Raw genomic sequence first — 21,554 nt, forward strand, 5'->3', positions numbered from 1 at the left:
AAACTTTGCTCATGTAATATTCAGCACTGGCGGGTTAAAGGGCAGCCCAGAGTTATTGGTTTCAGCCCGATTGCCCCCTTTAATCAATGTTGGCTGCATCCCTTTAATAAAATTATTAGCTCAGCAGTATCTTGCGTTATCATTTTATCTCTTCTGCACTCTAAATTGCAGCCTGTGTTGGGCCTCTCAGATGCTCGGGGCATAGCCAACTCCCGAAAGCTCAGCTCCCATTTATTATTTCAGAGGCGGAGGATGGCTGGAGTGTTTGAAACCAGGCTGAGCATAGAGGTTATTGGATGCAAGATCTAAACACAGCTGTGGTGAAGTCCCGACCCAGCTTATGTATTTTGGGCTCACAGAAAATACTGCCCTTATTCAAACACATCTATTTCAATAATGCACATGTAGTATACTCTACTTATATGTACACAATTTGAAAACTGAGTGATAATGATGATACTGTCAAGCATTGTGTTTTTAGAAGCAGTTTTCCCTTTTTCTTCAAGTTATGTAAATGTTCAATGTGCTGATGGGTGGCTTCTCAGTGTCTAATTATCTCACAACGAATCTATTTGATCCATTAAGTTAGCCTGTTTCTCCTTTTTTCAGACTGCAAGTTAATTAAAAACGGATGTAGGATTTGCAGAATATAAGATTAGGGGTGTTGTTTGGAAGGTGAAGATAAAAGATGGTACCTTCCTGATATGGCAGGAAGATGAATCATCGACGGCTTATTAGTGCTTGTCTCAGGTATTGTGTTTAAGTACCTAATCTAGCGTAATGAGCACGGTGTCATTTTTCCAATTATATCTCAGACTTTTTGCTCTCACCCAATGTGCCATACATTTTATTTTCTTCATTTAAAGTTCCTATACATAGAGTCCCTTTCATATATTCTGTGTATGATCTTTTCTTAATAGGTATAATCATGTTTAGGAGAATATAGATATTTATGTTTCCCACTTTTACAACGTAAATTAATTGTGTGTGCCCATGTATATGTGTGTATGTTTACATTAAACATCCCAATTACAACAATAACCTCTTATCTCACCCCATTTGTGTCTCTGCAGGCCTGGATGCGATGAACGCCTCATGTAGGCATCAGCATGGACAGCTGTGAGTCTCCCGTGGTTTCTGGGACAGACGATGGGCTCAGCTCCTCCCAGCAGCAGCAGCAGCAACAACCACAGCCCTGGAACGATCACTCTAGCTCGCAGGTTCCTTGCACCAACCAGGCCCCTTCCCTGGACCCCCTGTCTCTGTCTGCTCCCTACCCTTCTCAACCCCAAAACCCTAGTGCACCTCATGACGGGGTGAGAGAACTACAGTCCCAGCAGCAGCAGCTAAAACAGACATCACCCCAGGCCCACCGTGATATCTCTGCCACAGGCCAGCTGCATTCCAGAAGAGAGGGTCTTGAGGAAGAAGAGCAAGAGGGAGTGAGCTGTGGAGAAGAAGAAGAATCGGAAGACTTAGATGAAATGGAGATTGACAGCTGTTTCCCAAGTCTTCAACCCTTTCCTGGGGTGCCGATGGCATCAGGGGGAGGGGGAATGTCCACTCTTTTGCATCATCAGCCCACACGACAACAGGGAGTGCCAGAGAGTGGGAGTGAGGAAGGAGAGGAGGAAGAGGAAGAGGAGAGCAGTGATGTGGAGAACCTGGCTGGAGAGATAGTCTACCAGCCAGATGGCTCAGCCTACATCGTAGAGAGCCTCAGTCAGTTGATCCAAAGTGGTGGGGGCATGGTACCCGGCATGCTTCCCACAAACTCTCTCACCAGTGGGGGAAAACCGGGAGAACCTGCTGGGACTTCATCCTCAGTCTACCCTCAGATCATCAACACGTTCCACATAGCCTCGTCCTTCGGGAAGTGGTTTGGCAATTCAGACCAAGGTTTCCCCAATACCTCAACCATGGCAGGCCTAAGCCCTGTCCTGCACAGTTTCCGTGTCTTCGATGTGCGGCACAAAAGCAACAAGGATTACCTGAACAGCGATGGGTCTGCCAAGAAGTCCTGTGTATCCAAAGATGTTCCCAACAACGTGGATTTCTCCAAATTCGATGGGCTGGCCCTATATGGCAAGGGTAAGCCCATTCTCATGTGTTTTCTCTGCAAGCTGTCCTTTGGCTATGCGCGTTCCTTTGCCACTCACGCCGTCCATGACCACCGCATGACACTGTGTGAGGATGAGCGGCGGCTGTTAGGGGACAAGCATGCATCTGCCATCATCCAGGGCATTGGGAAGGACAAAGAGCCCCTCATCAGTTTCCTGGAACCAAACAATAAGAGCACTCCTCTGCCATCTACCCTGCTCCCCATTAACTCTGGCCAGAGCTTCTATGGCACATTTAGTGGTGTCCATCTGGAGCCTGGAAGCAGCAGCGGGGGCAGCGAGACCCTCCTGAACAAAGACTCTGACTCTGGCCTCCAGCAACAGCAGCAGCAACAAACCCCACTCAGCTCAGTCCTCTCTCTTGGTGGGCTGAGCATTCCCAAAGCGTCCACTCTTACCTCATCCCCCGGCTCTGCCAAAGACTCCATTGCCCTGCCCAAACAGGGAGGGAGAACAGAGGAGCCTGGTGGGAAAGAGTTGACATGCAAGGGAGCGGATGGGGACACTGAGAGACATGAAAGCAAGGCACACCTATCAAGCCAGATGGGGGGCTCGGAAGAAGAAGAGGAACTGTTACTAGGGGAGGAGGAAGACGAGGTGGAGGCAGAAAGCACGGCAGTGGCCTGTGGTGGTAACAGTAGCAGTGATGGGGGTGAAGCGGGGGAACCAGCTGTCTCAAACCAAAGCATTTCCAAATCTCCTTTATTAATGCCTAGTAGCGCTCTCCAGCCTTCTGCCTGCACCTCTGCAGTCAGTTCTACATTCAACAGCAAAGCCCCTGCTTCCACTTCCTGCTCTGTCAAGGAAGAGGGTTCAGCTGCAGATGGTGGGGGGAGGACCTCAGAGCTCCCTCTGAGCTTTAACTGCCAGGGGCCCACTGTTCCCATGGCAATGGCAGCAGCCGCTGTCAGAAGGAGCGAGGATGACACTGCTGGCACTTCCTCCTCACCTCTGTCCTCCAATGCTGCTGCTGATGAAAGTGCCAATCGAGATAGTGCCACAGCTCCAGAACCAAATGATTGCCCGGCAGAGGGAGAGGAGGAAAATGGAGCCCTTCTGCACCATCACCACATGCACCACCATCATCATCACCTGCACCTTTCATCTCATGGCCACACTCACCCCCTCCCCGGGGGCTCCTGTGACATAACAGGGATGGGTGAGTGTTCACAGAACCATGGGCCTGGTGGCAGCGGAGGAAGTGGGGTAGAATGCCCCAAATGTGACACCATTCTAGGTTCCTCACGCTCATTGGGTGGTCACATGACCATGATGCATTCACGCAACTCGTGCAAGACACTAAAGTGTCCCAAATGCAACTGGCATTACAAGTACCAGCAGACGTTGGAGGCCCACATGAAAGAGAAGCACCCAGACTCTGGAGGCTCCTGTGTGTACTGCAGCAGTGGTCAGAGCCACCCTCGTCTAGCTCGTGGAGAAAGTTATACCTGTGGATACAAGCCCTTCCGGTGTGAGGTATGTAGCAAAGATATGTGGTGATGCTCCTTTTATTAAGGAGTGCAATAAAGTTTTTTTGTGTTGTTGATTTATTGAGCCATTTAGATTCATGTAAGATGTAATTGGTATTTTAAAGTAATGTATTTAACACTTGATTTTCACACAGTTCAAGACACAATGTCTGATATTTTCCAGGTGTGTAACTACTCCACCACCACAAAGGGCAACCTAAGCATCCACATGCAGTCAGACAAGCACCTGAACAACATGCAGACGCTACAGAATGGAGGCTCCATTGGCTCTGCGCAAGAGCAGGTGTTTGGACATGCCCCAGGAGGAGTGGTGGCTGTCCCCTCAGTTACCCAGGCTAGCAGCCATCACCCTCCCCACCATCACCCTACACAGTCCTCCACCCATGTGGCCGGACCTTGTGGGGCTCCCTCGCCGACCAAGCCGAAGAGCAAACCTACTTGGCGGTGTGAGGTATGTGACTACGAGACCAATGTGGCACGGAATCTGCGTATCCACATGACCAGCGAGAAGCACATGCACAACATGATGCTGCTCCAGCAGAATGTGACTCAGATGCAGCATGGCCGACTGGGCTTGGGAGCCATGCCCTCACCGTCTGAGGCCGAGCTCTACCAATATTACCTGACCCAGAACATGAGCCTTCCACCAGGCCTCAAGATGGACCCAGCTGGAGCTGAAGCCCAGTTCCTCATGGGGAGCTTTCACCTGGATCCCAACATGGCTGCCTTGGCCCCTGCACTTGGTGAGCTAGGACTCTTATTTTGCCTCTCTTGCTTTCAGAAATGTCCCTAGTTGCCCACAAAATCACCCGGTACAGTTCAGAACAATTCTTTAATGTGAATCAGTTTCACTTGGACTTGATCTTGAATGTAATTTTATCGAATTACAAAGCAACATTAAATAACGTCATTCACTTTTTATTGATTCAACAGCACACAAATTGAGGTGGAGTACCCATATCTTACCTCTCTACACTGCTATATATACTAGGTATATCACAGTTCTTTAGTTTTGGCATCTGGCTTTCTTTCTCTTGCTCGAAGGTATGCCTGGCCTAGTGAACTTGACATAATTTTCCCATTTTACAAGCAGAGTGCCAGTGAAACATGAGGGAGTGGGAAAGAAAGCGGATCCATCTGAGACAAGTTTACAGGGCGGCTTACCCCAGACCCTCAAAATATTTCCTTACACATAATGTACATGATAGTAATGTACATGACAGTAGGCCTATGTTCATTGCTTTAATCTCACATGCACAGTAAAACCTTTTAGTGCACAAGACCAGTCTGCCAATTGGTTTCATCTACAAATGTATATCTATAAATGTGCCAAGTATCAGGCAGAAGCCCAGAGGCACTTAAATTAAGACTGTTTGTCTTCCCTCTCACACAGTCCTTAAGAGGACATCTAAGTGACACTATATCTATGAAATTTTGACTGAAGTTCACTTTATGACACCCATTTTTTTTTTGCTCACAAAAGGTGAGTTATAGGGCCAAACCTCAATGTTCTCTTCTCCCTGCCTTTCCCCTTAGGCAGCCAGCTTCATCCTTTTTATGTCATTATTCCCAAACTGCTGCTGAACTTCACCACTGGAGTTCTCTGTTTTTTTCTAACTTTGTAATTGCAGCTATAAATTTTATCTTGGTCAAAGAAGGGAGGTTAGAGGGCTCAGCATGGGTAATTCAGCAGCATAGCGGAGTGTTTGGCGTGCCAGTTACAACCCCACAGTTTGTACAGACTTGTCTCCAACTGTCGCCAGTTCAAAGACACAAACAAGAATTGATTGCTGTGACTAATTCTTTTTTCCCTCTGCTGCCATCTGGTTCATTTTCCTGTGAGGTGAGTTCTAATAAGCATGTTACAAGGGAGGCTATGATGACACAGTCTAGGCCCATAAACTACAGTAGTGTCATCTTTGGTCACACTTTAAGGAACTCTTTGAGCCATCTTACACAAACAGTCTGATATTAACTCTACAGTATGATACATATGGCTCAGTAAATCTCTGAGAGAATCCGCCATCACAAGAAGATCTCAGACCAGACGGCTAAAGTGAGAGATGCTCTTTCATACTCTCACTATGGATTTTGACTTTCCAGTGTCTTACTAAAGAAATAGATGACATATGTTGACCTCACATGATCTCAGCCTCCTGGTAATCCATGTTCCCATGATTCAGCTACTGTAGTGAAAGGAAGATGTGAGATGGAGTTAAAGAGAAGGAAGGGAATGTGACATTCAGCTATTTGTGCTGATATTTGTTGTCTATCGTATACTGTGAAACAGCACAAAAGACAAATTCAAGAGCTATTCACTGAAGCGTTCATTTTGGAAAATGAATAAACAAAAATGATTATGTATAAACATCATTGTAAAAATATTTGTGTAAATGTAGACATGGATTGACATATTTACTTTACACTATTATTGTTTCAGTATAAAATAACTTATGTGAAAATAGATGTAAAGCTACAAATCAGTCTTGGTCTAATGGTTTACAACCAGAATTTAGTGAGGAATAGGATCCAGGCTTGTTATAAATCATTGAATCCATAGTAATGGAGCATGAGACCTAGGTAGAAATGAGAGATGTCAGGTGCAGGAAAAGACAGCACAAGGATACCAATTGGGCATGTATGTTTGGATCTGTGTGTTTTGTAAGAGAAAGTGTGTAAGGATCTATGACCAGGGAGCTGGGTCTGTGAGTGATTTCAGGGGGCTTCTCAAAGGTCTCCCTCTCTTGGCTATAAAAACTCAGGTAATGGAGAAAAGTCCGAGAGCAGGCTGCATACTGCAGCAATAAATAAAAAGGAGCTGCTGGAATTAATTTAGTGTAAAGCCAGGCGGGGTCAAGCCTGCATGCTCAGTCTGGGCAGTGAAAGATTAAAGATCAGCAAGCAAAGGCAAAAACTCCGGCTGCTCCTACCTCATTTTTTTAGCATTCATTTTTAAAGTCAGCCTTCCCAGACTGTATAGACATCAGTTTTGTGGTTGGTGTCATAGGATATGAGCATGCTATTTTTTTTCCCCCCTCTCCACCGTTTAGACTCAGTACCGAGCAGAATTAATCTGTTAGGTGTCCATATTGATTTAGAGGCAATCTGGAGAGAAAGAAGCAGAAGAATACAAGCAGAGAAGTGGATTTTGTTGTATTATGATTCAGTGAACAAGGGCGATTTACAGTAATGTGTGCTTAGGAACTCCTTAGTTCTTCAGTAATGATAAAATAACTTTTTCTCTGGGGCTCTTGGCCTCTGGAGTTGATTTACAGACAGGCCATGAAAGTGCACCAGCCCAAACATGGCAACGTTCACTCTCTGGACGTGTGAGGTTTTGGTCCTCATGGGAAAGTCCAGGGTGCTTTTTCTTCTTTTCCCAGCTCAAAGCAAGGCTAGCTATAGGCCCATAAATACATAAATGCACATTGTTCTCTATGCAATATTAGACCGACAGACAGGAGAGCATGGCTTTTTAGAGTTGAAGATTCTTACTTTACCTGAGATGTTATCCATAATGGAAGCGGCACAAACTAATACTTCCTTTGGAAAACATTTTACTTCCGCCTGAAACAAACTCAAACTAATACAATAATAATGTACACATCCTGAAGTAAATAACTGAGAATAAAGTGATCTGTGAAAACTGAACAATGATTTAGACTGTAAGCTTTGAATATGTCTAACATAATGATAAATATATGTATGTAATCATGTTAATTACTTTACTAACCTTTTCCTCTTTCTTTTTGGCTGTTTTTGTGTTCCCACACATTCTAGTAGGTGGAGAGATCCCTATGGATGTGCGGCTGGGTGGTGGGCAGTTGGTGTCCGAAGAACTGATGACCCTGGGAGAAAGTCTATCGCAAACCAGCGACCCCTCCCTCAAGCTCTTTCAATGCGCTGTGTGCAACCGCTTCACCACTGACAACCTGGATGTGCTTGGCATGCATATGGGAGCTGAACGCAGCCTACCGGAGGAGGAGTGGCGTGCTGTGGTGGGTGACTCTCACCAGTGCAAGTTGTGCCACTACACCACTCAGCTCAAGGCCAACTTCCAGCTGCACTGCAAGACAGACAAGCATGTTCAAAAGTACCAGCTGGTGGCCCACATCAAAGAAGGGGGCAAAGGCAACGAATGGCGCCTGAAATGTGTGGCCATTGGCAATCCAGTGCACCTGAAATGCAATGCCTGCGACTACTACACTAACAGCCTGGAGAAGCTGAGGATGCACACCGTCAATTCCCGCCATGAGGCTAGTCTCAAACTCTACAAGGTTAGTGGTCTTCAAGCTCCTTTGCCACAACCACCATTCAACATATCTTGACAGGGTATCACAATTTTCATATCATCACCAAATATATACATAACAGGGGGATGAGAGCATGGAAGAGAGGTAGGATGTCAGTAGCATGGACATTTATAACCAAAAACCTGACTTTTTCAGGCAGCAAAATAGCCAACCTGCAGTATGTTAATGCTGTCTGTATTATCAAACCATTTGAGGTGCTATAATACGACTGGGAGAAGTAGTGTTTGTGTCACATTTGGGAGTATTCAGCATTCAATTGAACTACGATGAGTTTAACACAAATGGCCAAATGTGTCTTTAATTCTCTCCCTGCTAACTTGATACTCCTCCACAAGACAGTAAATGTTCAAGTGCGTGCCCACTACACTATCCTTGCTGCTCTGCCAAGGCATGGACGACAGCTTTGCAGTGTAACCCTTACCTTCCCAGTAGTCATACAGAAGCAGGGCCACACTGCTGGCATGAGAAGAACATGGCAGGTGGAGCTGATTTGGAGGCTTAGGGGTGAATCACTTGGAGACGAATGAAGAAGTGTGAGGAGACAGAGGTTTGGTGCTAATACTCCTCGGAGCAGGAAAGACTGAATCGTTCTCGACAGCCGTATTGATTTTTGCTGGACTTGGAGCTTCACCTTCTCCTCTAATCATTCCATAATAGCCAATGGATGAACACTCTCCGAACAAATGGCCATAAATCTAACAGGCCTGATTCCACTTAGGTACCTATCCTGTGTGTCTGCGGCTTCGGCCATTCTGCGCTTAACCCAAACTGGCATAGCTGCGCAAACACACACAACAAAACACATACAAACACTGACAACACATAGTCCTGGTAAGCCTACACTACATACACACCTACAGAATCTAAAATATAATGCACTGTAATGTGCACCGTCTCCCTCTAGTAGGTGTTGCTTTTTAATTATAGTAAACCTACTCCATTATCAAGTGTTTGACTCTTGAAAACACAGAAAGCAATTTAAATTATTCTATTGCTTGACATTTTTGTACTGGTATCTATTACAGTATGACTTCCTTTGGAAAGGAGGCATTAAAAGGCATGCGAACAAATGTGCTTCTTTAAGCATGGTGTCTTTAATCACATTAAAAACTTACTGTAGGTGAAGTGGTTCATTTATTGTAAACCTACTTGAAAAGGCTGTCTATTTGAAAATCATTCAGCATTATGAATGGTTCCTCAGAACCACAGGCATGGCAGACAGGTTTCCTTTTTCACAAGGCCTTTGTACTGAAATAACAGTGAAAGAGAGAAATCAATTTTCAGTGTTTTGTTAAAGGGGAAGGTGAGATGCAGGGCTCCAAGTAAAGCTGTTAAAGAGGGCCAGGGGACACAGGAGGTGTTGAAGGGAGAATGTACAGTTTGGCTTGTCAGTCTGTCGTTTGCACCGGAGAGGACAACAGGAACACTTCCATATGCACAGGGCACTTATGGATAGATACAAATATGCAACATATATGTGAATGTGTTGAGTCAGTTGTGAGACAGCAGAAAAGCATATGTCCTTGTGTTTTTCCAAGCCCATGGTCATCCTCTCCTGGACTTACCCTGGCCCACATTCCAATGACAGTCTCACATTAGACCGAAATAGACAGGCTCTGGCATCCTCTCTCTCCTCCTCACACCTTTGGAGGGAGAGACTTGTTTTGTCTCACAGGATATGGTGCAGTTTATATTACATTATATGCGTGGTTTCCACTTTGCTGTGAGCCCAAAAGGCAAAAGAGAAACAGGTTTTTTCCTCCTCTGTCTCTTTTTCCGCTCAAGTTTTTAAGAGAGAAGAGACATATGTCATACTGCTGCTCAGGCTGTGGGGGATTAAATATGTACAACACATCCAGGCATGATCATTTTTTATGACTTAAGCCTCTTAAGTTGGCTCCATATTTCTTAAAACCAATTGATCTTCTGAGTAAGAGTGTGTGCATTTGTCCAGAAATTACCTGCTCTCTCACCCTGAGACACCCTAGTCCACATAATCTTGCCTCATCTCAGACACTACTCAAAAACAAAGATGTACACTAGTTGACAAGAATTATTACAGTATTATATGATTCACAAATGTGATTAGTGGACAACAAGTACATGGTTGTGAGGCCTCTTGGTAGCACTGGCTCCCCACTTGACAATGTCACAGTCTTCGCACTGCATTTAATTTACTGTCCTGGTAGAGATACTGACAGGCAGAAACCCACAGTGGCCCACAAGCCTGTAAACCCAACTTGGAATATTATGCGAGGACGAAAAAAGGAAAATCACCATTCATTTATTCCTCCCCAAATAAATCTGATGCAAATAGCACAATTTTTAACCTTTTTGGGGAGAAAATAAATCATCAAGTCAGCATAAACAGATGTAAGATGTGGGAGATGCTTGGGACACTTCACCCAAATCAAACTGGTTTGCATTAAACAGGCCCTTTGTGTGCACAGCTCCATATAAATTGGAGCCTGTAATTACTGGAATTAAAAAGGAAGGTTTAAACTGAGGGCTAAGCTGGATGGGATAATTTGAGAGTCTGTGGTATGTGGCCCATATTAGGGCTTTCTAAAAATATAACCCCCACCACCCCATGTATTGGAATGTTCCAAAAGACCACAGAAACATCCAGAAAGTCATCCTGACCGCTCAGACCACCACACAGCGGGGGGTGATGCTGTCTTCCCCTGTGTACTGTGTTCTCAGCTGAGAGATACCCATTCCGAGCTCTCTGTGTTCTGCCAACACCCCCTCATGCCCTGAACGTAACTTTCACCTTCTCTTTTTCCCATGGACCAAAGGGTTTTAAGTGGCTCTGATGATAGCATGATGGTCACCCATCTGCCCCAAGAATGGTTACTTTTAAACACAAACAGATGGGTTCTGTTGCGGTGACCAGATTCCAACCTAAACGTTAGTATGTGTACTTTGCTGTAAGAATACTCTCTTCATCTTGAACAAACCCTGCTTCCATTCTGATTTTATAGTTATCTACGTGCGTAATATGTGAATACGATAGCCCTTATACCAGCAGCAGTAGGCCTAGGGCTTGGCTATGTGTTAGTGTGGAGGTGAGATGAATAGAATTAATCCAGCTCTCTGGCCCTGGCTGCTCTGGCCAGACAGAATGGGTGGGGCCTAAACAGGCTCAGCCACAGGCCTCAGCTTCCAGTCAAGGGTTGGGCGAAAGGGGAGGAGCATGGGGGGGTTAGCTGGCTACCTTCCTTGTCTCGGGGGCCGGTGCAATCGGCGGTAATTGAGATTGATTGGATGTTATTTTTCCTCTTGCAAATGTAGTCCATTAGCTTGGCACATGCATAATCAGTTTAGAGCGCAGTTAGCCGAATGTAATCATGTTCCTCGGTGTCTGCTCACACAAAATCCACTCCAGATGCCGCTTGGCCATGGAAAGAAAGGGAGAAAGTGCCGTCACTATCAGATGGGGAATCTTTAACTAAGAAAGTCCTGACACCCCTCCTTCTGTCCTGCTCCAGCTGTATTGAGCACACACATAACTGTACAAACTTTTCACCTATCTCTCTCCCTGGCTTACACACAGTCAAATACGCTGTCTGATCCTTAAATATGTGAACAGGGCTTTCGATCATATGTTCTGCACTTTTAACTGCACCAACATAGTGTTAAGTAGAGCCCAGCAGCTGGCCCATTAACGAACACAATACATCTGTATCTTGGATGGAGTTACTGCTCTTATTTTACCCTTCAGTGCAATCCAAAAGAATTAGTGAACACTGAGGAAAGAAAATGTCTACACTCTGCAGAGACCAAATAGAGGAAAAGAGGCTGTAATGTAAATGAAGGGATTAGTGGTTACATGAAAAGGCATTAAGGTGTTTCACTGATGATCCTACTCAGCAGAAGCACTGGCTTCGAAGACTCAGGAATTCAAGCCGTGATGACCTCTCCACATTAATGATTATAACTACCAGGATTGATTCCAATCCTCTTGCACTATACTATAATCTGTAGTTGGGGTACAACCACAAATAGGTTCCAGCTCTAGAAAAATATTGCAGTTTTGCAATCAAATGAAGCTAAAGTGTAATTTGGCCTCAGATAAGATACAAAGATGTATTAGGATCAGTTGTGGCCTTTTCCTCGTAGGGATCTTCTTCGTTTTCCAGAGACAAAGACTTAAGCCAAGTGCCCACTAGACGATTTTGGTGTTCCAGATAAGTTTTTATATTTTACACATCGATGGGGCTATGGAATCTTGTTGCCTCCTGCTACGGGTCAGCATGTCCATGTTTAATTCCTCTCTCGAGCTACTCAATTGTTCTGGGATGTCCCAATCATTCCTGAATGTATTTGGTGAATGAGGCCAATTGTCACACTGGCCAACATCAAGAAAAAAATTACGGCAGGTAATGTGAGATGTCCTCTGGCAAAATGACGTCTAGTGGGCGCCTGGCCTTACCCGCTCACCCACCAGACATTTCTAAGAAGAGGAGGGGTAGGAGAAGGATGGAGAGACAGACAGGAGAGAGAGGATGGGGTGGGGGGGGGGGGGTGGGGGGTGGGACAGGAGGGTTGGAAGGATAGATACTCTGCTAATTATCATGGCTAGCCTATGATTGTTCAGTAATAGTGCTCAGTGGGAAAGGTTGCAGCAGTTCCAGGAAGAGCTGAGCTCTGATTTACTGGTACTACCGCTCTAATAAAGCGCTCGCTGCACATCCTGGGAGACAGCCCATTCTCTCCTTTCACATGCACAAGCGTGTGAATGCACACACAAACAGACACATAACTCCCCTTCTCACACACACACACACTGAGCAATCTTATGATCCAAAGTGCTAGAATATGACAACATAACACTCATGAATTGTAGCATTTTAATCACTCATAGATATGCTCTTATAATATGATTCTACACAAGTGATGTACAAGGGACCAAATGCATAACGTCACATTAAGGAAGTGTTTCAATTCTGTTCGGGCCCCTGTAACACCTCTTCAGTCAACACAGCCATGATCCTGAACCCAAGTTGCCCATATCTGTGTCAGCGGTTGCCTGCAGGGAATTAAACTCTAGTTTCCTACGTCAAATAGATCTCAGTTACTTTGAGTGGTGGGTGGAAGAAGGAAAGAGTGGCATACAGCAAAAAATCAGGATTGCAGAGAGGGTCTGTCTGACAAGTAAGGGGGGCCAGTAGGGCTTAGTGTTTGGCAGTGTGCAAGAATTTCACAACTATTCCAGCTCCCACCTCTTGAGAAGGCCAGGGAAAGGGTCAGGCTCTGACCCGTGGCACAGCTGCTGCTTCTGCTGCTTCTGCTGCTGCTGCTGCTGCTTCTGCTGCTGCTGCTGCTTCTGCTGCTGCTGCTGCTGCCGCTGCTGCTGCTGCTGCTGCTTCTGCTGACTGGATGTACAATTGTCCTACTGTGGGTGTCACTGGGACTTAAAAAGTGACAGTGAAAGAAAGCAAAAGAGGGGAGAGGAAGGCTGATTAGACAAGGAAGCTTGCTCTTTCTAGCTTATTTTCAACAGCTGTTTACCACAACTGTTATAGTTAAAAGGGCCCAGGGCATTACAGACCAGATTATCTATACTGGGTCTGTGGTGGAGATAGAGATGCATTTTCTGTGTTCCGTCACACAGAGCCATAGTGGGACTAGAGAAAGGACCAAGAGGATGTGTTAACATTGTCAGCTGGGAGTTAGAGATCCTTGGTCATTGTGTTAATGATTGTTTGCTTTGATGCTTTGATTTGATTTTTTTTTTTTTTTTGGGCAGGAGCAGCAGAGCACGCTCTTGCAAGGAAGCTGCTGATCTTGTTATCTCCAGCCCGATCAGCTGAAAAGGCAGATTGATGTTTGAGGAAGGAAAGGAAAAGGAGGCAAGGGTATATTAGTTTTTGTGACAGGGTTCACCACAGTTTAAGGTGGAGTTAAGTTCCACTTTGTGTTGGTGTTTTTGTCACTCTAGGCAATGATGTATGGTTTAGATATATAGTTTATATCTCCCACCAGATTCCCCCTTTTTACAGACAAGAAACTGTTTCTTAGACATTCCTGTCACACATGCTAGGCTCTAAATCCCTCAGTCCTCCACTCTGCTTCTATCTTTGTTATTTGACTTTTTTACTTCCTTCTCTCACCCATTTATCCGTCTTTGTTTCTCCACAAAACTTCATGAACATAACAAATACACATCACCCACAAAACAAACCAGTATGGATAGTGAACCAGTGGGTGGTCTAGTATGGTGATCTGCTTAAGGTTAAGGTTATCTTTAATCCAACCCTGCTGGAAAACTAAACATTCTCCCGAACTAAATCCTCTTTCTGCACCCCCATCCCACTCTCTACTTTTACCTGTAGTTTTGAGCTTGTTGTTAGAAGTTTCTTGTTCCTCACTATGGCGCAAAGTACTGTTGTATTGTCAACACACTGATTCTTTTATTGAATGAATGGATCTAGCTTCCCTAAAAAAAATTAAAAAAAAAAAAAAAAGATGCATAGAGCTTTCCCATCTTAAATTTCTCTATAATCTGTCTTGTAAAGATGTTATTACAGACATATCAGTCATGATCCTCTCTTCTTTTCCGCGGCCTTTACAATTTCCTATAAACTTATTGTGTATTTGGTAGTCAAACTGCAGTAAAATGAGTTACCATGTGGGCTGACAACCATTACATTTACATGCACAGAAATAACTAAACTGCACTGAACACCCAGATTGAAGTTATTGATAAAGACCTTTTCATGTATTGCAACAACCAAACGTCCCCATTAACCAAGTTTGCATGTGTTGTTTGATGGTCAAGTTAATTTTTAGAATTATGGGTGGTAGTCTACAGGCTTAGAAAAAAATATTCATATGCTGTAATAGTAGTAATACTAATACTTCTACTATCACTAATTTGGGGTATTTACTGGTCTATAAAGCACCCCAATATGAGCCCTATTCCTTGTGGTCTTAGTTGTAGATGAAAGCCCCAGCATGTGGTTTCAAACACAACACAAACACAAAAGAAACAAGACTTACTGCTCGTATACTTAGTAATGTATAGTAATGTGAAAGATACAACTGTAATAATAAGAGCCTTGCTTTTGTCTGGTAATAGGTGTATTTTAAGTGCTTGCAAAGGAACTGTGTATCTATCGTGGCTTGAATGAAGTGTCTCACAGGTCTTTTTGCTGAACTAGCCAATACATCTGGCAACCTATGGCCACAGCACCTAAAAGACTAACAGTGGCAATTGGCAGGTAAACTCTGCTTTGATGAGGCCAGGTGGAGACTCCTGTGAATGTATGTTGCTCCTAAGCTGAAGGGATGGAGAGAGCGAGGCAGGCAGGCTTACCGGCTCTGTGCCATCAATACATCAGTGGCTTAGCCACCAGATTAATGGCCTCTGAGTGGTCAGGGCCACAAAACTACTCAGCTCTGAGGTCTGTGTTCATTGGAGCTGTACATGAAAGCAAGGTAGGGTGAGGAGACAGATGAGGAGAAGGGAGGAGGTCTTAGGTACCAGGATGAGCACACAGGGACTTCCCTTCTGTTTGGGTTTGGCCTACAGAGTAGAGTCATGGGACAGATAAATTTTATTGAATGATGGATATGTGGCCCTGGCTGTTGTTTCATTTCCAGTGCCTTGTAATGTTCCACTTGTAAGTCCAAAAGGATGTTTGAGTAGCTAAACGTCACAATAATGTAAGCATTGTTAAGCAACTTTATATAAAGTGCATGTATTTAAAATGGAGGTAATTTTGTTTTTGAGCATGTTTAACATCTGACAACATATAATGCATTACACAGCTCTTTGTCTAACTGTTCAACCCGTTGACTTTGTTGTTTGTTTGAAGGTAGCTGGATTCTAGTTCAAGCTTGATTTACAGTTCTGCAGCCATTTGAATTGCTCCTAAACTTGCTTTTGTTTTACCTACCATTTTCTTTGTTTTAAAAAATCTTCCCCTAAGGTCTTACCATTTTGTGCTGCATCAATTACTGTTGGACTGCAGAACTTCAGTAATTTCTCGCCTGGATTTCATTGGCTGTTTGTTGTTGTTGATGGGTCATAGAGATGCTGATGCCTGCAAGCATGCTCTCCTCAAAGCAGTCTATTTTGGATGGGTTATCGAGCACAAAATCTGACATGAAGTACTCTGTGCAGTGAAAAGTTCACCTCACCTCTCTGTGACCACTATCAAGGCTTGAGTAAAAATGAACCATTCCACCAGTTTCCTGAGGTCAGTTCTCTGGGTAGAATGTTTATTTGAAGCTGTGAGGCCTCAGATGCATTTTCTGTAGTGCCAACAGAGAATATCCATCTCTTCCTGAACTTAATGGCGCTGGTTGTCCATCCATGATTTGGCTAATTGCTATGCGCTGGAGTCCAGGGTTAGAACTGGGAGCTGTAAATCTATCAGTGTTATGCAGACAATGTTTTCTCCAGATGTAGAAGAAAAGATTTCATCCTTTTGTAATTAAGCGGTGCAGCCCAGGGTGTCATGCGGTTTTTATTGGGGCCTCTGGAAAATATCATTTTGCACCTTGTTTTCTCATCATGCCTTTTATTCTTCAATACAAAAGATGGAAAAAAAATGAAAAGATGAAAATGAAAAAAAGCAGCAGAGAATAGAATCTCTTGTTTAAATTATTATATGGAAATGACTAGGTGGTGATGTAAGAGGTATGGGGAGTGTGGGGTGGAAGCTCAAAGGGGACAAAGGCATAGTCTTGGAACCAAGGCAATTACATAGTCCTTCAGATGAAGAATATCAGGAGAAAAAGTCGTTTTTTAACACCAGGAATGTTCCCAAATGTTATCTTTCCCACGGGTGTCGTCTTCTACACCTGTGTTCTACTTTAAACTTACTGCGGGAATAAGAGAGAAGGGGAGCGAGTTGGGGAAAGTGATAGTGACTGAAAGAGAGGGAGACAGCTTTAAGAGTTGGGGACAAGAATGCTCTTCAGCTTCTCAAGGGCGCCGATACTTTATGGCCTTCACATTCCTTCATGACAAACTGATGCCCAGAATAGACAGAGTAGTGTTGGAAAAAAAAAAAAAAACTTTAACTACCATGCCTTTAAGCCCCACCCTCCACATATCATCTCTGTTCCTCGCTCACCTTCACCTCACCCTGCTTCGTTTATGTGGCAAACCTCAGGGTCACACTGTCTGAAGTTTTTTCTTTACTAGCCAAAGCTGGTGAAAGCAAAGGACTGAAGTGCAGGCTTTTGTTCAGTATAAGCAGTTTCACACATTTGTGTTTTATAAAGTCCTCTTCAATTTCATGCTGATTTACAGAGGCCTCTTTCCTCTGAGATCTCTTCAGAGACACAGACAGCAGAGGAAGTCTCTATACCCACTGAACTCCGAGGCTCACTCCCAGATCATATACTATCCCTCACTGCCTTCCTTGCCAACCCCACAAACTCTTTTTTTTTATAATGTCAACATGTTCAATCAACACTGAAATTAAGGGCTGCTGAATAATTCAAACTTGAATCCTCCCTTCAGATGGCCTATCTCTGTCACTAGATAGGAATTTCCTTAATTTATGCTTGTTAGGTTGGAGTAGTCATGTTGAAATAATTTGAACCATAAGGACTGTCTGTGCAGCTACTGTTTAAATGAGAACTCTGGGAGCCGTTAAAGTTTGAACATGAAATTGTGAGATCTGGAATGCAAATTATTATTCAAATGATCAATGTATTAATTTGCATGCTGAAAGGCGTAAGGGGGGGGGGCATCTTAATAAGTTCAGTAATGCAAAGTATTTTATTATTTGTTGATGTTGCAGGAGTAAGGGTGTATTAATTTTGCAGTTGTGAGTCCCAGTGTGACCTAAATATAGCTCTCTCTCTTTCTCTCTCTCACATACACATATCTGTCACACACACGACACATCATCACCATCATTTCTCACACACACACACACACACACACACACACACACACACACACGCACACATTCGCTCTCTTTTTCCAATATATTTAATCCTTACTGTATTCATCAGAAATAGTCTTCCCAGACAATTCAGATATGTTCACATTCTTGTTTCTTTGCAACCAGCTCTTTTGGGGAGATTAAATGTCAAAACAGCTGAAGTTATGGTATATTAAATAGAGTTAAAACACACTTAAGCCTTAAGCAGTTGAAACTGTTAAAGCGAGGAGTCATATAAAGGCAATCCCTTCAGAACATGAAATTACTCTGAAAAATCAGAGATCCTAGGACCTGCTGTGTGATTTCCTACCATCTTCTCTTACACATCAAATGGAGCTTATCATTCAATTTTCCTCCATTTAGAACTTTTTCTCCTTTTTCTAAGGCTCAGTTTCTAGTCTGCGCTGTCATCACTGACTGGGTGAAACGGACGGAACAATTTAGCGATAGGTCTTTTGGTATTTAGGATTATCTTTGATCATAGGGGATTCTTGATTCTTTGAGTGGTCTATTTAAATCAGGAGCTAGTTCATGACTGAGCAGCCTGCAAGGATGTGCAATGTAAAATCAGGCCTGAGATTGAAATGTCTAGATAACATAAAATGGGAGAAAACGTACTGTATGTGTTGTCAATTTCATTCTAATAATTTATCATTTTAAGATTGAGTGGCTTATTGTAGAATACTGACCATGAGTGGTGCATATAGTTAAGAGCGATCAGTCCTCACATCTGGAAGGGAGTTTAGGGCTTTTTAAATGAGAGATCCAGCATTGGAGTATTCCCAGTATTCAACTTAACTTTTAAATCATTAAACATGATGAAGCCATCTCCACAAAGTCAGAGGTTTATATACGAAAATCAAACACCATCTGCCATCTCTGATCAGAAGCAACAGCCATCAGGCCAGGGTTACCAAGGCAGAACAGGAAAAGCCATTAACTGCCAATCACTGCATCGATCGACAAGCCAGTCCACCACTACCAACCCCCCACCCCCCTCTCTACCCCCACTATCCCCTGCCCACAGACACACTCATACAGTTTATCAGCTCTTACTGTACAGTGCAAACACAGACATACACACACGCACATACAGACTTGCGTAAAACTCACCCACACTACACAATGGGCAACATTTGGTAGAATTTGTCTTTTTCCCGTTTGAACCACATTATCTTTTAAATTATCTAGAGTCTAGATTTCAGGATCAACATTCTGTTCAGTTTAGATAAAGGTTGTCTGACTTTTTTTTTATATTGGCTCAGCAAACCCAATATGTTACTTGAAGGACAGTCAAGATGCTGTTCAAAAGATATTTCCTTCTGAGCATAGGTTTGTAATCTCCTCATTACCGAAATGCATCTCAGTAAAGTCTGTTGGCCTGTCAGAATGAGGGTAGACACTCCATTCTGCTCAGGCTCCCACCACATTTTTGGAGTCAACCCTCAGATAAAAAGGGAACTAATAGAGTCAGCGAAGGGCAAAAAGGGAAAAAGAAGATTGATTTTTTTTTTTTCTCCTCCATTTTCAGTGGTGTCGCTCGAACTGAGGGTCATTAGAAGAATATTTACCTACTTCCCAATTTAATAGAGATGCTGTATATCAGAGTGATCTGGATCAGAGGTCAGGGCTGGGGGGAGCAATTAAAGCGTATGGATCCAGAAGCTCTGGGCCTGTCCCATTGTGTGTGTTGTAGGCAGAAACAGATAGGTGAGCTAAAAGGGAGGCAGAGGCAATATGTATTGAACGTGGAAGTATTAATTTATTGAGCTTTGTTACTGATGTACTAGCGATGCATTAGTCAGGGGCACGAATGCATGCTTGGTGAGCGCACACCACACACAGGCACACACTTACACTGACAAGCATGCTTTTTTTTCCCCCCTGAATTGTGTATATACAGTGCACTCACATCGTACTTGTTTAACTATTATGTGTCATTTTATAAGTTTAACCAACAATGTATGCTGCTCGTCTGTACTGGCGCCATATTTTTGTAGTTTTCTCTTTTATTCATACTAAATGCGCTGTCGCTCCTATTATTCGGTCTGGTTAGGTCAGCCTTTTCTGGGGCCACACAATAGCCAGAGACAGAGCAGATATGATGGATGTGGCCTGGGGCCTATACTCTCGCTCTGCGTCTGCGGTGGCCTCATACACACATCAGCCACAGGGAGAGGGAGGGAACGCAGTAGGGAGGGAGGGAAGGAGGGCAGAGATACAAACCAGACCAGCCATTTTCCTCGTTCCGCTCATAAATATTTGTGTGGCTGATTTATAAACAGTGGAGCAAGAGAGGAGATCAAAGTGAACTGTAACGCTTATATAAAACTGGGGCTTTTTCATGACACTGCCCTACACACCATGCTTATACCTATTAAAGACAAAGCTATATATCATGAAGCATATTGGCAAGAGTACTGAATGGCCACTCACACTTCGAGGGCTCGGTCTTCACCCAGTTGTGAGTCTAGTTCTTATAGCGCTACCCTCCAAAGTTCTCAAACACTAGTTAAAGGACATCAGTATGTGTTATAGATAAAACCCAACCTGCTCTCAGCCTGTGTAAACTCCCCCGAGGTCAGTGGCTTCTTAGATGGATTTTAAATGGCTGTAGTAATGCCAGGCAGTCATATTAAAACATAGCAGCGCATTGAAGAGTCACTGTGTCCTGATGGTGGTAGAGTAGCGTTCGTCACAGTAGACAGCTGCACATGCTGATTCTGGCAACCAGCTGGTCAGACGCAACACAAAGGCCAAGTCTCCTGTACAGCAGTGAAGAGGGATTAGGGTGGGGTGAGGCAGTGTGTGTGTGTGTATACTGTGTATGTGTATGTTTGTTGGAGTAGAGTACTGGCTTTGCATAACTTCATGTGTCCAAATACTGGCAGAGACACACACACATACACATCCACCGTTATAGCACTCTAGAAGCAGAGACATTCTACACCTACAAGCAGTGTTTACCCAGTGCCCCCCCCAAACATACATACACATATATATCTCCCGTCCTACCCCCAGCCCCCACCCCCACCATTCATTCCCGGGCCTGGGTGCAAATGTGGGGGAGCAAGAGGTGCTCTCCTCTGCCTCTGGCCCTCTCCCTGATTAATAACAGTTATAGCTGGCAGATGCAGAGAAGCGCCATGAAGATGGCTGTTCACTGACCTCTGTGGGAGGAAGAATAGCACGGGTAATGGGAGAGAAAAGAAGGCCTTTTTTTCAATGGTGATTCCCCCCTTTGTCCACCAGCAGGACAGGGTGTGCTCAGTGTGGCGAGGCCTGGGACAGTTGCCGCTTAAACAGCCTGTCTCTCCGTCAGTCTGTCTGCGTGAGTGTCAAGAGACATCTGGTTCTCTAGCTGTGGGAACACGGTGGCATTATTTTTCTAGGCACTTCACTTAGCACTTACATAACACAGCAGTTCAGGTATGTGTGTGCTCTTAAAGGAGATGTTGCTTTTTTGTCTGACTGCGTGGATATTTTTAATAATTGGCCTGTGTATTATAAAGATATGATTTGAGAAAGCCTTTTTACCATGTTTACAGGATGTATTTACAATCACTGAAAAACTAGACTATCCAGATATGTTTCTATAGCCCAGAAAGATAAAGGTATGATTCTATCATGAGTGGGAATCAGATAATGCGTCCCTCTCCCTGTATGCAGTTGTCCTTCCCCCTAAAATATGTTGTATATATTGTATATGACATGCAAGTC

The 21,554-nt window shown here is 44.0% G+C and overlaps 1 protein-coding gene across 2 annotated transcripts in view; it reads left to right on the top strand.

Moving 5' to 3' along the window:
- Nucleotides 1-21,554, top strand: part of zfhx3b (zinc finger homeobox 3b) — a 344,549-nt gene that overhangs the window by 250,598 nt on the left and 72,397 nt on the right. For both annotated transcript variants that reach the window (XM_044349187.1, XM_044349196.1), the window contains 3 exons: nt 1,074-3,596; nt 3,774-4,353; nt 7,391-7,887. In XM_044349187.1, the coding sequence (XP_044205122.1) occupies nt 1,110-3,596; nt 3,774-4,353; nt 7,391-7,887 (3,564 nt within the window). In that variant the 5' untranslated portion in view covers nt 1,074-1,109. The remainder of the gene's footprint in view (nt 1-1,073; nt 3,597-3,773; nt 4,354-7,390; nt 7,888-21,554) is intronic.

Source organism: Thunnus albacares, chromosome 1 (genome assembly GCF_914725855.1).
Source record: "Thunnus albacares chromosome 1, fThuAlb1.1, whole genome shotgun sequence".
In the NCBI taxonomy this organism is placed as follows: Eukaryota; Metazoa; Chordata; class Actinopteri; order Scombriformes; family Scombridae; genus Thunnus; species Thunnus albacares.